Source organism: Toxorhynchites rutilus, chromosome 1, assembly GCF_029784135.1.
Source record: "Toxorhynchites rutilus septentrionalis strain SRP chromosome 1, ASM2978413v1, whole genome shotgun sequence".
Taxonomy (NCBI): Eukaryota; Metazoa; Arthropoda; class Insecta; order Diptera; family Culicidae; genus Toxorhynchites; species Toxorhynchites rutilus.
The window spans coordinates 33,738,236-33,755,142 of NC_073744.1; the positions used below are offsets into that span (position 1 = coordinate 33,738,236).

The 16,907-nt window shown below is 44.7% G+C and overlaps 1 protein-coding gene across 5 annotated transcripts in view; it reads right to left on the reverse strand.

The window, feature by feature from the left end:
- Positions 1-334: 334 nt before the first annotated feature.
- Positions 335-16,907, reverse strand: part of LOC129763592 (papilin) — a 243,194-nt gene continuing 226,621 nt past the window's right edge. For 2 of the 5 annotated variants that reach the window (XM_055762831.1, XM_055762830.1), the window contains 13 exons: positions 14,399-15,369; positions 14,218-14,338; positions 13,974-14,153; positions 10,417-13,912; positions 10,178-10,357; positions 9,849-10,019; positions 8,854-9,669; positions 3,650-3,820; positions 2,539-3,074; positions 2,328-2,478; positions 1,640-2,110; positions 1,246-1,518; positions 335-1,185 (listed from right to left, as the gene is read on the reverse strand). In XM_055762831.1, coding sequence (XP_055618806.1) covers positions 1,043-1,185; positions 1,246-1,518; positions 1,640-2,110; positions 2,328-2,478; positions 2,539-3,074; positions 3,650-3,820; positions 8,854-9,669; positions 9,849-10,019; positions 10,178-10,357; positions 10,417-13,912; positions 13,974-14,153; positions 14,218-14,338; positions 14,399-15,369 — 7,680 coding nt within the window. In that variant the 3' untranslated portion in view covers positions 335-1,042. Of the gene's footprint in view, positions 1,186-1,245; positions 1,519-1,639; positions 2,111-2,327; positions 2,479-2,538; positions 3,075-3,377; positions 3,561-3,649; positions 3,821-8,853; positions 9,670-9,848; positions 10,020-10,177; positions 10,358-10,416; positions 13,913-13,973; positions 14,154-14,217; positions 14,339-14,398; positions 15,370-16,907 lie in introns of all 5 variants that reach the window. The other 3 variants (XM_055762834.1, XM_055762833.1, XM_055762832.1) reach the window with 3 other exon arrangements.

The following is a 16,907-nucleotide window of genomic DNA, read 5'->3' on the forward strand; positions in this document are numbered from 1 at the left end:
AATTTTTCAAAAACCACCTGATAAAAAAATGGATAAATATTCATTCCGGATACACCAAAAAACTAAACGAGACGAAAGCTTGTTTTCGACTATCAAAAGAAGGCAAAAGAAATCTGCATAGTGGGGTAGGATTACGAGTTCAACTCACTGTATGTCTCCCTTTATCCTCGAATTGCCGCCATTTGAATGAGTGTGAATGATATCCGCAGATGAAGAGTTAATCATACGCTACTGGAAATTGATATATTGTTCGGCCAAATACCTTTGGATAGCAACGACAGAATGTCCTTGGAAAACTGTGATAAATCACATAGTAAACAAAAGCTCGCGCACGCAGTTTTACTAGTACATAATCTATTTTAGTTATTAGTTATTCTAGTGAACAATTCTTAAAATTTTTCTTTTGGTTACACTAACTGAGGAAGCAATATCAATTCAGGAGGACTTCAAATGCTGATTTCTGCTAAACTAGATTGTTTCAATACGATAGCGTTTCCGTTTCCCTGCCTTCAATATTTACATTCCTAGAGCTAGGATCGGATCTAACGATTCATGCATTCGTGTGACATGTGACTTCTGTTTGGGGTGTTAAGTTAAGATCGAAACCGTTGAATGCATGCACAACATTATTTGCGAGAGCTTGACTATGGCGACAATTATTAGTGACACCTGAAGCACACAACACTGCTAATACACTTGCCATGATAGGAGGAGAGTGAAGTTGTCGTTTCCTTAGCTTATCACTAGTTTGGAACATACTTGAGATTTCAGAAAAGGTCGGAGGCAAGAGCACTTCCTAATGGATTTGGTTTCAGCGTTCACTTGTACATGTAAAAGGTAGAGTGGTGTGTGAGAGGAAGAGAATGGACGCGAACTGAACTCTTACATGAGTGGGTAGTGACTCATGGTCGCAATCTATCGTTCGTTACACTTACAAATAATGGGAAAAATAGTTCTAGAAAGTAAAACACTCACACATGCGTACTGTACAATAAATCAATCATTCCGCGGACAATTGGTAGGTTGGCCTCATTCATTCTTCTCAGTGACGTAGTTCTCCCGCCAGCGTGCAGGATCTACAGCAGAACCTCGCGTAGTACTTGTGGTTGCAGAAGCGAGCCTGTACGATCAGCGCACACTTGGCAAGGAATGGATTGTCCGTGCAGTGTGCCGGGATGAATATGCCTAGATATAAAACTCGTTCATCAGAATATTCGTAACGAGGGAACACGGTCCAAAACTTACCCTCCACCCGGATAGTGTTCTCTTCGAATGCCTCCGAGTGTTCGTTACGTGCGAGACATTTGTACGCACCGGAGTCCTCTTGGCGAGCATCCGAGATGTGCAACGTGTTGTCCTCACTGATGTGAATCCTATCGGATGGTTCCATAACGCGACCATCCTTGAACCAGTTCACTGTCGGTTGTGGGTAACCGTCTGTTATGCAGTTGATGGTGATATTGTTGTTCGGTGCGTACTGATGACCCTGGGGGAGTTCCATGCGGGCCGAAACAGGTGCTTTTTGGAAAATAAGATAGCGTTAGGTTGTTGTGGTGAGCGTGTGAGGGAGAAGAATTCTGCGTTAGAGACAATCGATTTCTGAGAGCAGAACGATGCAAATCAAGCAGTTGCAACTTACCTAGCACTGGAACATGTACCGATGGTGGTGGCAGAGTGGGAGGAAGTGTTTGGGTAACGGAATGGGTAGGAGGAGTAGGAGGCTCATGGGTAACGGCGGGTCTTGGTCTGTAAGTGGGAATCGTAGGAGGACGTGCATGGACAATGTAGCGGAGATACTTCTCGTCCACGGGATCGGTTATAGGCACGGGACCATACGCTTTAAGCGTCACTGTCCGGGAGATGCCCTTACCAGCACCAGAGTAAGCTTGACAAACATACGGACCAAGGTCGGCCAACCGTAGACGGGTGAATTGTAGCGAGTAGTCACGATTGATTAGCTTTATGGGCATCATGTATGTTTCCCTCCACCAGGTTACGATCGGTTTTGGGAAGCCTCCAGCCGGACAACGTATCGACGTCGGTTGGTTCAGTTCCGCAATCTGAGTATCGTTCGCGGGACCGACGATGTAAGCATCTCGCGGGACAGGATCTGGTAGTTTTTGTTAGCCACGTGCAGCAGTTGCGCAAGTGCAAAAATGCCAATAGAAACAAACAAGTGCACCACAAACCAAGCACCAAGTTTTGTGTGTTCATTATTAGTTCAAAAAGTTGCATTAGAATGAATGTAAAATCAGTGATTAGAAATAAGATAGAAGCATGAGAAAAACAATAGCAGTCAGACACTTTTGTAGAGACAAGAAACTTACCGTTGACCTGGAGTTTGACTTCCCTCAGAACAGGCTCACCGATTCCGTTGTCAGCGATACAAACGTAAGTTCCGCTGTCGGTACGATGCAGTTGGACAATCTGCAAGTCTCCGCTTGACGTTAGTACGAAGCGTCCCTGGTTGGTGTTCAGCTGAAACCACATTTAAAAACCAATTACATTATGCCGGAACCTATAAACATCACATCTTACGACAATTTCTCCCTTTTTCCATCGAATCGAGGGTGGCGGGAATCCAGTTGCAAAGCATTTCAACGTGGCGATGCCTCCTTCCTCGGATTTGATATCCAGCTCCTCCTCTGGCACGGACTCGAGCACCGGAGGTGCCGGAGCTCCCGGCACGTGCTCAGGTTTCTCTTCCAACGTTGGCTCTGCTGGAGGAACACAAACCGTGGCACATCCAGCCTGGCAGCATTTGTTATCACCTCGACAGTCGGCATCCGTACGGCAGGCATCCTGGCATACCGTTGCATTGACCAGTCGTGGACACTCGCCCTCCTTCGTTGTTGATCGACAGATCGCGACAAACGCGCTACCATCGCTGTAGTCGCTCTGCAGGTCTACCACGCATTCGGTTCCCTCCGGACAGCGTGCATTGGCGCAAGGTTCCACGCAAGAGCACTTCTCACAGTCATTGTTTGGATCGTACGACCTGGCGATTCCGTACGGACAATGGATCTTACGGCACTCCTCGTTGTGGCTTTCGCATGGATCCACCTCGTTGTTAACTGGGAAAAGTATAACAAAATCAATCTTCCGGCTATAACAGAACGTTGAGCAAGTTAGTCACATAGAAGAACCGTACTAAGGTTATGAATACAGTGACCCACAACCAGAATACCCCGACCCCGAAAGGACGAAAGAAAACAATTGAAAGACGAAAGAGAACACCCATCACGTAACGTAAAACAGGATGATATTATTTTGCGGTGCGTTTTGCTAAATGTTGCGTAGAGGGAGAGAGGCGTGGATGAATGGATCAAGCGGCGAACAAACGACGGCGTGTTTCACCGGTGGCCAGCAGAACTTACACTCCAGACGGTCGCACCGATCGCGGCACTGATCGTACGACAAAAAGTTGTTACGATTCCCGCCGCAACCGCTGTAAATAAACGCAAAACAAGTCTCTCGCTCGGGATCGTAATACCATCGCTTTTGGTAGGTCGGATCCACGGTGGCACATCGGCCTACCTGTGGCACCAGGGTGCACAAATCTAAGCAACAAGAATTTTGAGGGACGAGTTGAGAATGGTCATGCTCACACATCGGTATCGAAACGGTAGCAAAGCCTACGAAGCCTTACCTTGTTTGTCCACACAGGTCTGCTCGCATTCGTTGATCTCGGCGAAGCGATTACCGTTGCCCTCGCAACCGCTGTAGTTGAACGGATGACAGCTGCGTGAATACGAATCGTAGAAGAACCGAGGAATGGTCTCGTCGCATGGTCCGCTGTCCCGGGCCTCCTGGCATACGTCTGGTGATTGAAAAAAAAACAGGAAGTGGGTTATATCTATGGTATAACCGCAAGGTTGACGTAGGACTATCGTTGATTTAGTGATCATTTGTTTGAAGTTGAATCTAAATCCATTCTTAATGAATGAATAAATGAATATTTGGGGGACTTCGAGAACGAGAGCGTTTCGTTGGAGGCACAGGTTTTATACATCCAATGTTGGATACGAAAATATTCTACTGATGGGGAAGAATAATCTTCAGAAGCTTTCCTGTTAATTGCACTTGATTGAAAAATCACAAAACGAAATGAATTTGATCGCAGTAATCTATGAAAAGAAAACATTAAAATAAACTCATTCGCTTGAATGTAATTTTCAATTCCAAGGGGAACTGGCAGATTATTTTGCAGCAACGATGACATTTTTCCGGATTCTTCTCGATTGCTTGATAACCACCAAACGGAGAAAGAGTTGCGCGCGCGTGTGTGTGTGTGTGTGTGTGTGTGTTACTTTCTTGGTCGCCTTCTCAGTGTCATCATTCTCCTTCTGAATTCTGATTCACTTCTGGCCTGAAGTGCAGCACAGGCTCTTGGTGACACTGTTCATCAGCGATTTCATGATGAACGAAGTTAGCTTCACCACAACAGCGACAACATGCTCCAATCGATCGAATAACTGAGTGGATTTCCGAGCGGCGCTCGCTTATATACCAATTGGTGATTTCAATTACCTGTTTTGAAAGCAATTTTAAGGCTATTGAAACAAGTTTTTTGTTCAAAAATAACAAGTGTATAACGCGTAGACAATTTATTTCCCGAATGAAGTGTTTATCATACTATTTCGTTCAGTTGCTTAGCAGCTATTAACGCTCAAAATCCTGGTCTCCGGCGTAACGCCTTCGTTTTCGAAACTTTGAATTTACACCCCGGTATAGAAATGGAAGACGTGGTCCTATGTCAAAAAGTTATTACCTAAATGTCATGTTAGTCATAAAAAGCCTTACAATAGTAACAGTCGACCACTATTTGGTTGTATTGAATTCTAGAAGGGCTTGAAACAGGTCCAATGAAGATATTTGAATTATACCAGGAGAATGAGTCGTGGAATAACAGAACAAATTGATTAGGTTTTCGAGAAGAACGAATAATCCGAAACACTACGCTCTATCGATTACCTGACATATAATTGAATATCATTTCTCATAGAACATTCGCCAATTAGGTTAAAAGTTCATTCTACTGGAAATTTTGTGAATAAACAAATACTGTCAATCGAGCAAGTTGTAATTAATGGAAGACATTTCAACGGCGAACTCGACGTGATCTGCTAACTTTTTCAGAAGTTTAAATACAGTGTGAATCAAAATGAGTTTGGGTAAATAAAAGATGTCGGAAAGAATGAGCTTGCCTGAAAAAAGTGACGATAGCTGTACGGGCAAACCTGTTTTTGTGCGATTATGCGGTCCACTCACTTGCGCCAATCAGAAAATCAATTTTTTACTTCATTTGGTAAACTTCTACTTATACTTTGAAACAAACAAAGCATAAGACTGGTAATTAACAGACCCAATAGCTATGTAGTGCGAAAAGACAGCCAACAGAACACGTACACCTCCGACTAGATCATTGTAACCATTGAGTTTACCAAAAGGACGCATCCAATATCAGTCTACAAACTTGGAGTAGATCCATTATTGCGTAAATCTATCTACATTCTTGCTTAGAAAAATGTTCAGTTTTCATATAATAGTCACTCCCAACTATAGTTACACCTTTACAAGGAACTATGTTAACTGTTTATGTATTCCTGGCTGACATTCAACCGCTGTTCACCCTAGTAATTTTATTATATGGCTTGTGATATCCGTCAGGAAAGTTGAATTGGCCATCCACTCCGCGTTTTATAATTCTCAGCCGGTTTTCCCTTACTTTACATGAATTCTGCAATTTCTTTACGAAGGTCAAAAACTCATTGCATAACTTTTCTTCTATTATATCCTCGAATCCTTAGTTTTTGGCGTAGATTCTCCAGATGTATGAATCTATGATACTGCATAAATTGCTCTGAAACTTCTGGATGTTTTTGAGGATAAGCAATAGCCATTCGTTAAAACAAACCATTTTTGCTCCTAAAGTTGCCAGCACAGAATTTGGCAACAAACATGTTCATTTTTGACACATGTTTCGACTCATATTTTCATTTCAGAGTGACATATGTGGCTTCATTACGAATCAAACATCACGGTTTCTGATTTATGTACTTAAAAAAGTACATTTCGGACAGTTTCTCTTAGGAAACACGTCCTGCGTCAGCCATTTTCCATCTCTTTTTTTTCCTAGTGCTGGCTTCCATTTAGATCCAATTTCCAAACCACACGCGCAACACACAAACGAGCAGAAAGAAATGGTTGTTTTCTGTATTATAGAGATACTTCCAACATTTTTAATTGGTTCTTCACTCGTATCATACGGCTTGAATTCCATTCCGAAGGAGGAATGTCGGGAGCTGTGCTTGTCAATTTCGAAACTGAAAGATAAAAATTATAATGGGTTGTATCTAGAACACGACCGCAGTTTTCGACGCAGAACTACGGAAATATATTATTCAATCCACTTGTTTGTCACTTCGGACATTATTTTAGAATACATTGAAATTTTTGTAATATCCTATTTATTTTTTTATTACTTAAGGGGGTATTCTAGTCTAGCCATATTACCATATTTCTGTAGTTTAGGCATTCAAGAATATACTCTAGAAAGGACTTATCGAAAATCCTATTATTTACCTAGTTAGAGCCATCTTAGTGATGTGGTATCTAACCTGTTACGGCCATCACAATGAACTTCAAACGCGTTTCTCTCGGAACTAGTTTTTTTCTAACTGGCGTACACGATATCTCAAGTTCTACTGAACCGATTTATGTCAAATTTATATGAAAATAATCTGCATACATCTCTCTATCGCATGAACCAATAAAAAATTATAACTTTTTAATTTTACTATTTTTAAAAAATCGGTAAACGCAAAAAAAAACGTTTTAAACAGCATTTTTGTTTTCAAACGGCCGCCATTTTGTTAAAACCCATGTTTTTGACTTGTCCGAGGTTCATGCCATAGCGACATCTTTACTGATTCAGAATCTGTTCGATTTTTTTGTTTCAGATAACCAGAAGGACTGGAATCGTGTACGCCATGGCACAACTTTTTTTTGAACACCCTCACTTCACCAGCATGTAACTATTCTAATTATGAATATTTTTTTCCGTCCTATTTTTGTTTTATTGTTGAAAGATAGATAAACGAATAATGATATAATGGATAGTAAAAATATTCTTTGTTTTATTTTTACGGAGTTCGATAAAACGTCCGAAATTCGTGTCTCTACACTAGAATACCCCCTTAAGTAGACTCGAAAGAGTCGAGTAGAGCCGAAAGCTATCAGCACTTCTAGTTTATCAAGTTCAACTCGCATCAGACTTTCTCCTTCCCATTTAGATATCGATTACTAACTATGAACCATTTTACTCCTATATACCGCTTGAGATGTGATCAAACCCCACAACATGCAACAGTAATGTTACCCTGCTGGAATTTGAAAGCATACTTTCATGAAATATAAGTTTATCTAAATAGATGCAGTGTATATCTATATTCCAAAATTCTGGATACTCTTCCATATCCGCACTAGCACAAAAAATTCTCGTATGGTGCTCTTCTTTGCGGTAGCATCCCTCGATACAGATATCGGTTGCTCGTTGTTGACAGCTCTGTTCGGGAATGCACACAAATCGGCAGAACAAATGTATGGGGAAATGAGAATGCTTCTAGTTTTCATTAATTTAAACTGTTTAGGCATTAGTTGATTGTACTGTATAGTATATCAAACGAATCTTAAAGATTTTCCGATTTCATTGGGGTGCAAAGTATCAGAATTTGTTCGCTGTGAAAATAGTTATTAACGTTAACTTTATTTCACAAAAACGTGACCTGTTTTCTGATTTGGCACCCTTCCTGAAAGACGTAGTTCTACGTCAAAAATAACTTTTTCAATTCTTTCTTTCTCTGCAGACAATTTTAATTTCGATTATGTGTTTTCACTAAGCATACTGATATATCGATTCTTCAATTTCGTTCTTTTCTGCTGTCTTTTTCTTTGAATTTGAAAACAGACGTTTTCACTACTCGCTTCAATCGAAATAAGACACTCGTATAAACTTTAAGATCCATTCATTTTCATCTGACAATTTGATAACTTCACTTCAGTGTGAAGGGTGAGAGAAATGAACGTGAAGCGAAACGAGACTGTATGAAAGCTAAGTGATATTATCTTCATTGAGCGTGAACAGAGAGTAGCACTATTTTCATGCCTGCATGGGTTTGTATGAAATTGAAGGGGATAGGCTCATTTTTGAGAGACGATGATTAAACGGTTTCTGAGTCAGATTTCTGAACAATGTAAAAATTCAAATGCATTTACTACATAGAATCACATTCCTACGACAAGTTCCCGTCCGTGCCCCTAGGCCCAGATCATCGACCCTCGTAGGGTCTTCAATTGACCATGACCATGAATAACAACGTCCACGCAATAATCATCAGTGATAGAGATCCCAGCCTCTTTCCATCTACACACGGTCTATTTGAGCTATGAAAGCCTCGGATAAGCTGTCCCACTGTATGGTCCAACAGAACAATGGGAACACCATATTCACGAACTGAATATAGGTTTTTTCGCCGGATATATTCTTCACAAAGCCTGATCGGTTCCTGATTCAAAAATATATAAGGTGCGCAGCTAAGTTCCCTTCTTACTTTCTTCTTCTTATTCGTCAATAGCTCTAGCGTTCCTAGAGGAACTTCGTCATCTCAACGTAGTCATTTTTATTAGTTATTGGTACTCAATTGAGTTTTCTATGCCAAATAATACTCCTTGAATGTATTCTGAGTGACAAACTGGCGCAACGAATGTGTGAATGCACTCCTGGCATGATATGTGTGTCCTTGATCTTGATTTTTTTTGCATTATATTTTTGAACAATAATCTCATACTCACCAACTCCTCGATATTCGCCGCACTGCCTCTCACACTGCTCCTGCGAGGTGAACCTATTTCCATTGCCACCCTCGCCGCTGTAGTAGTTCTGCTCACAGGACGCTCTCTCCTTATTGTAAACATACACTATTGTCGGTTCATAGCCAGTGCCATAATCATATGGTTCATCGCACACACTCTCGGCCGGTGCGGGAGCAGGAGCTGGAACAGGCTCGGGTTCGACAACCTGCTCCGGTTCCGGAGCTGTTCTACACTGTCGTTCGCATTCGTGTTCCGTGTTGAAGTTGTTAGCATTGCCTTGGCACCCACTGAATGTGAACGAGTGACAACGCTGGCTTCTCTGGTCAAAGTACCAGCGTGTTTCGTTCTCGGAACACCGTCCGTAGGCTGGTCGCAGTGTACAGGCATCCTCAGCCTGACCGCACGCATGGTCGCACTGCTCGAAGCTAGCAAAATTATTCTCATTACCAGCGCAGCCAGTGTACGTGAAAGCCATACAGGTTCCCGAGCTGCGATCGTAGAAATATCGATTCTCCCACGTTGAACAATCCCTATCGCCTGAGTCCATCTCCAGAAAGCAGTACCGGGTATCGAAACTTTCCTGTGGTAGTGTTTCCGGAACCGGTGCTGGCTGCTTCTCCTCTCCTGAGGCGCACCGACTGATACAATCCTGCTCTTCCGCGAAGTTGTTCCCATTGCCACCGCATCCGCCATAGTAGAACTGTCGACAGCGCGAATCCTTCGTGTCGAAGTACCAATGAGCCGTATAGTTCTGGCACTCTCCGATCTCAGCCGGCAAGAAGCAGATGTCTTTTTCTGCAAAAGTGAACAAATACACGATTAGTCAGAATCCCTCACAAGTCGCTTCAATTGCGGTTAGTTTGCATATGTTTCAAAACCAAAACCAATTAGTTGTGCATTAGGATATGAATTTTTGATTGTTTTCTGTTCTCGCTCATATTGGATAACACTTTGAATGGGGTGCGACTACTTACCGACCTTCGGTGGACACTGCTCTTCGCACTGATCCAGCGAGATAAATTGATTATCATTGCCACCACAACCAGTGTAGTAGAAGGGCATGCATTTATTATCGTCCCTGGCAAAGTGCCAACGGGCCAGCTTACCATCACATCTGCCAGCGTCCATTGGCAATGTGCAGCTTGCTGTTGTTAATAGCACGGGATGGTTAGGGAGATAAGGGTGCGGTGTTTTGTGTGACACACATAGAAAGATAGGGCATTAATGCTAACACGAAGTTCATACCACAACCATAACGAGCATTTCATAAACACCAAGAGTGAAATCGAGAAGGGGTACTTACGCTTGTGAACTCCCGGTTTCTTGCAATGATAACTGCACGAGCTTTCCGTTGGATAGTTATTCTTGTTGCCTTTGCAGCCACCGTACAGGAATGGTTCGCAGGAATCCCGTTCCTTGTCGAAGTACCATCGCTCGAAGGTTCCATTGCACGGTCCACTCTCCTGAGGCTGGTCGCAAGGTGCTGCAAAGCGACACGGATGAGTAATTTTCTGCTGCAGTAACATCCAATGATATACTCACGCATCGAATCATCCACCACGCAGGATGTCTTACACTCCTCCTGTGTTTCGAACCGATTCGCATTACCCAAGCACCCTCCGTAGGTAAACTGTGCGCACATATTTCTGTCCGCATCGTAATACCACATCGGGTAATACCCAGTGCACGGTCCCGTGATCTTCGGTAGTTGGCACCTGTTGTTCCCTTCCGGCATCTCGCACACATTCTTGCACTCATCGGCCGAATCGAAGCGATTCTTGTTTCCTTCACATCCACCGTACCAGAACCTTCCGCAACCTCCGTACTCGATATCGAAGAAATACTTAACAGTGTAATTGTGACATGTGCCCATGTCCTTCTTGAGCACACAAGCCTTCTGTGGCGACTCGGGCACAACTTCACATCCCTCGAACTTACTTCCCTGGGCTTCGTTAACTCCATCCGGACAACAGCCATACTTGCTGGTGGCGCATGTGCATCCCTCGAAGTTTGGTCCTTGCGCAGCCGTTTTTCCATCGGAACAGCACTTGAACTCACTGTACGTACAATGGCAGCCATGGTTCTGCGGTCCCTTCGCCGCAGTGACTCCATCCGGACAGCATCCAAACTGGAAGGCGTGACAAGGGCAACCCTCGAAATTCGATCCCAGTGCATTGGTTTCCTTATCCGGACAGCACCCGAATTCTGAATGTTGGCAGCCACAACCCATGTTGTAGTAACCGCGGGCCGCTGTCGTGTTATCCGGACAGCAACCATACGGGGAGTACTCGCAGCCACATCCTTCCAAGCTTGGGCCTCGTGCCGGGTTAATATTATCCGGACAACATCCATATGGTGTTTCGATACAACAGCCCTCCCGGTTTGGTCCATGAGCGGGCGTCTTTCCATCCGGACAACATCCGAACGGCTCCGTAGCACACGCTTCACAACCCTCTCCATTTGGTCCACTGGCGGCGGTAACATTATCTCCACAGCATCCGAAGCTGCTTCCCGCACATCCATCGAGTGGTGTGACGGTCGCAACTTCATCGTCCGTTGCAGTTTCCAGAACCTGATCCTCCGCGGTTTTACTAACTCCTGGACAACCCTCTCCGTCCGCACCAGTCGCTTCGCTAATACCATCCGAGCAACAACCATACTCACTTGCTGCGCATCCTCCCATTGTAGTCGTTTCCACGGGGCATCCCTCGAAATCATTGCCCTCCGAGGGAGTAACCTTATCTGGACAGCATCCGAATAGTGTATCGGCGCAATCCGACTTAGGACAACCCTTCCCGTCAGCTCCCTTCGCTGGTGATACTCCGTCCGGACAGCATCCGTGCTTTGTTTCCTTGCATGTCTCTGGCAGTGGACAGCCTTCATCGAATGGTCCTGTCGCTTTGCTCTTTCCATCCGGACAGCATCCGAACTTCGACTTGGCACACAAGGGCTTCTTCGGTCTTGGTTTGCATTTTCGGGGCTTCTGCTCTTTCGATATAATCGACGTGAGCGTGTACGGGGTGCTGGAACTCTCCTCGTCTCCGCCTGTTCCTAGCCATATGTTGATTGTGGTTCCCTCTACATCAGTGGATTCCACCGTAGATGAGTCATCGGTGGATTCGGTTATGCCCTCAGTAGTTGATTCAGATGATGCGTCACTAATCGAGGACATTGTCGCCGCCCCTTCAGTGCTCGATGCTTCCTGGGTGGAAGCGGTATCTTCGGTAACAGTTGACTCAGCCGATTCGGTTGATAGCGACGGTTCCGTGGAAGACGCGTCGGTGGCTTCGGAAGAAACAGAGTCGCTAGTCGTTGCATCCGATGCTTCGGTTGCAGTGGAGGTTCCTACTGAATCCGACGAAGACACATCGGTACCGATTTCCGTGGTGACATCTGTACTACGATCTGCATCTACAGTTGATGAAATTTCGCTGGCAGATTCGCTGGAACCAGAATTAGTGGTTGACGCAGATGAATCCGTTGAAGTGTCATCTGTCGACGACTCAGATGTTTCCACTAAGGCTGATGCCTGGGTGGAAGTATCCGTTGAGGGTTCGCTCGTTTCACCATCGGTGGATAATGCGTCCGAGGATGTCTCGGTAGAATCGTCAGTTGTGGTGACGTCAGAACTTTCGTCGGTGCTCGACGCATCAGACGAAGCATCCGAAGTGTCAGTTGATGATGCGGACTCGGTCGTCGAGCTGAATTCAGTCGATTCTTCCATTTCAGTAGATGCGATCTCCGATGTTGAATCCGATGAGTAGGTGGAACTATCAGCTGTGGACGATTGCGAGCTACTGGCTTCCATTGAAGAGTCAGAGGATGTGGAAATCTCAGTCGAACCCTCGGAAGAGGCTTCGGAAGCAGAGCTATCGACGGAAGTAGAGGAAGCCGGAGAAGCAGATGATTCAGTGCTTGAAGCATCGTTACTGTCGATTGAAATATCAGTTGAAGTTTCTGATGATGCACCTGTCGAATGTTGTGTCGAACCCTCCGTTGGCACATCTGTTGACCCTCCTTCGGATGAGAGTTCCAACAAACTTTCAGAGGTAGCTGCTGAAGCAGACTCTGTTGATGATTCCGATGTGTGTTCCTTGATGGACGATAGCGGCTCCAAGGTAGATCCTTCGGAAACGGAACGTGAAGTAGATTCAACTTCAGCAACAGGAGTTGTAGAAACTTCTTCATCTTCCTCTTCCTCTATTTCTTCTATTTCATCTCCCGAACCGTCAATAAAACGAACATCTATATCAAAGCCAGATCCTTCCATAGGAGATACATCGGTTGCCGTATCAGCATCGGTAAGACCAGTTTCAAATCCGGTTGCATCGCTCAGCATTACTTCATCTGTTTCCAGCGATGATTCTGTGGTACCCTCTGGTGTTTCCAGCTCAACTCCTTCCACCAAATCACTGTCGTCCGTGATCATAATAACGCCTTCTTGCGATTCAATCGATTCCTCCTCTTCCTCGCACCATTCTTCTTCATCGTAGTCGGACTCTTCCAATGGTTTACTTGTCACGTCCACGGGTATGATTTCATCATCCGTACAATCATGGCTATTGCAATTCTCGGTGCTTAATTCAATCGTATCTACCTTGCAGTTAGTCTCGGCCACCACGGTTCCATTAGCGATGCACAGTACCTTACGTGATTTGAAGCCACCTCCACAATCCTTCGAGCAACCAGTCCAGGGTCCGGTGAACCACTGACCTGGACACTCGTCCGGTCCATCACAGTCCCGTTCCTTCTCCGGTCTCATGGCAACATCGCACTTGTAATCATCATCCGCTCTTTTCAGCGATTGCCCATCGAACATGCCACACACCACGGATCGTGTCTGAACACCCTTACCGCAGACCGCCGAACACTTACTCCACTGCGAAGTGAACCACTGGTACTCACACGGCACGGATTTGCACTCACGCTTGAGCTCTGGTAGCTCACGTTTTTCGCAGAATTTGTTGTCATACACCGTGCCTGCTTTGGAAGCACAATAGGCTGTTCGAGTTTCCACCGTCGTTCCGCATTCCTCACACTATACGGGGAAGAATCGATTATGGTGTTGGACATCTAGAAACGAAAAACATCTCACTCACCCCACTCCAAGAAGAAGTAATGTAATCAACACCTTCGCAAGGCCGCAGCATACAGGACTGTGCAATATCTGGTTTATCATTGACACACTCTTCATCGCTTAGCACCGTTATGCGCCCATTTTCTTTGCGATAGCAGGTAACCTTCCGGGTTTGCTCACCCTCTCCGCACAATTTGTTGCACTGGAAACCCCAAAAAAAAATATGTTGATTCCTTGAAAACAAATCTTAACTGACTATGGCTTACAGGAGACCACTTCCCGATGTACCACTCTGGACAAATTGTGTCACGGTTGCATTCCTGCTCCGTTGCCGGTTTGTTTCCAACCATCTCGAGGCATACCGAGTCATCCACCTTCGTTGGAATACTGGAAAAAGAATTTTAAAGTTTTTATGCCCTCAAATGATTGAATCTTTCAAGTGCTCACCCTTCTTCGGATATCCTTTCGCAGTGCACATCACGCATCTGCTTGCCCTCTTGGCCACACGGCATCGAACAGTTGCCCCAGCCGCTCTCGATCCACCGCGGTGGGCATGCTTCCTGTGCGCACCGTTGAGATTCTTCCGGCTTCAAAGCGGCATCGCACAGTCCATCCTTCACTTCCTTCATCGTTGTGCGACTGTTGCATGTGACGTTGCGGTGCTGTACGCCACCTCCACAGCTAGCCGAGCACGTGTCGTACGGAGTGAAGGTCCACGAATAGGTATCCGGTTCATCGACCGGAGCCAATTTGGACGCCACACTGTATTCGTAGTTTACACCAACATTTCGATCTTGAGATAGTAGTACCAGGTATACTGGTTCGGTTGTAGGTCCCAAACAGGTTAACTTGTCCGGAGCTGAAAAACCCTGCGGCCGACGTTCGTAGTGCCAATCGGCGCCGGCAAATTGGAGGGCGCGAGGAAAATCGATACGATAGTTGCCGTTTAAGTGGTAGAACCCGGTAAGATTCCTAATCGCCAGATAGTTGTTCGATGGACCACGTTCGCTGATCACAACATTCGTTGCTCCAGCTGGTACCAGCAGGAGATCATTGTAGCCGACCTGCAGATTGTTCATATCCAGCACACCAGTGACCGTTCTACAGCCACTCCCATCGCCCCGGCAGACGCGACACTTGTCTTCTTTAGCATTCGATCCCAGCATCATATCACAGCCGACGGCTTGGCATGCACCATCGACACAAACATCGAAGGAATCATCGTTACAGCGTGTCCCATCGGTAACCTTCGTCTTGTGACGATAGTAGAACCGTTCGCCGATGGGCATACAATTCAGCTCGCAAGGATTCGGAGCCTTCGTATACGGCACCCATTGGTAGCGGTGACCCTCAAACGGTACGTCGTTATATTCGAAACACTGCCGCTTGCGGAAGTCTATCTCACCCTCCGGGCAGTCCTGGGGAAGCGAGAAAGATATAAACTCACAATAATTCACCGACAAAAACAATGCAAAAATATCAACGTATGAAAAATGCTTATCATCCATTCAGGGTGACAACAGGGAACCGGAAACCGACCGTTGTCTCCTTCTAATAAACCAATCTCGGGAATTGTATCCATTTCCAAACGGGCTGTGCGCCATGATGGGGAAGATAATGGGATCATTCGTTTTCCTTGTTGAGTTGTTGAGTCTGCGAATCGAATCAACCAGGAGCTGGTCAACCGGGAATGGAATGAATGCATTCTCCGATATATATTTTTTTTTCTCGCATAGCATCCCAAAATATGGTATCTCTCAAACTGTTGTGCTTTTCTTTCGTGGCATCCGCTCGATTTGCCAGGTGCCGTAGCAACGGCTTCCACTGACGAGAATCGGGTCGGGTTGAGAGTAGGAATTGAATACCATTGGATGTGTGTTTGTGTGTCTCTGACGTTATAAAATTTATCGACACAATTATTAGCTGCCACCCGCGGTACTCCCGCTCATACCATGTTTCCAACCACTCGGTACTCTGTTTCGAACGGAACGGAATTCATTCCCGTAGTGAGCAAATGAAGACTGAATGGGACCGGGCGGCAATCCCGGTAACTGATATGCGATTATTTGTTTCCACCGGAAACAGACGATGCGGTGGTTTTGATATGAAGGCAGATGCTTTTTTACTCTCCTGCTATGGGGTTCGTTTTGTCTTCTGCCAAATTCCTTGTCTCTTCCCCACCGGACGTAAGATGTCCGGGAATTAGCTTCGGTTGCGTTGGCGAAAAAGTTTTAGTTTTTGTTGGAAAGGCTGCCATTTTTGAAATCAGAAATCGCATGATAAATTTCTGAGTTTCTAGTTTTCTAGTGTCTAGTTTCTAACATAATACTGTGATAAATTAATTTTTTAGCACATATACAAGTGATAAAAAAGAATACTTGTTTGAGTGCAACCGGTTGAATTTGACGAGAAATCTAGTTTCACTAACCCCTTCACGTTGCTGTGTCTAGCGGTGTCTGTTCTGGTCGGTCGAAACACTACACTTGTTTCCACAAACTAGAACTAACTAGGAGTCAGGATCCATTAAGGCAGTATTCTAGTCTGGAAATTTGGAAAAAATCATTTTTTTCCTTCATATTTCTGTAGTTTAGGCATTCAAGAATATACCTTAGAATGAACTTTTTGAAAATCCTATTATTTATCGAGTTTTTTTCGAGAGCCATTTCAGTGATGTAGTATCTAACCTTGTACGGCCATAACAATGAACTTCATACGCGTTTTTCTCAAAACTAGTTTTTTTTTTTTCAAACTAGCGTACACGATATCTCAAGTTCTACTGAACCGATTCATGTCGAATTTATATGAATACAATCTGCATGCATCTCTCGCATCTGCATGCATCTCTCGCATGAATCAATGAAAAATGATAATTATTTCTTTTTTCTATTTTTTAAAAATCGGGAAACGTAAGAAAAAACGCTTTAAACTGGATTTTTTGGTTTCCAAGAGGCCGTCA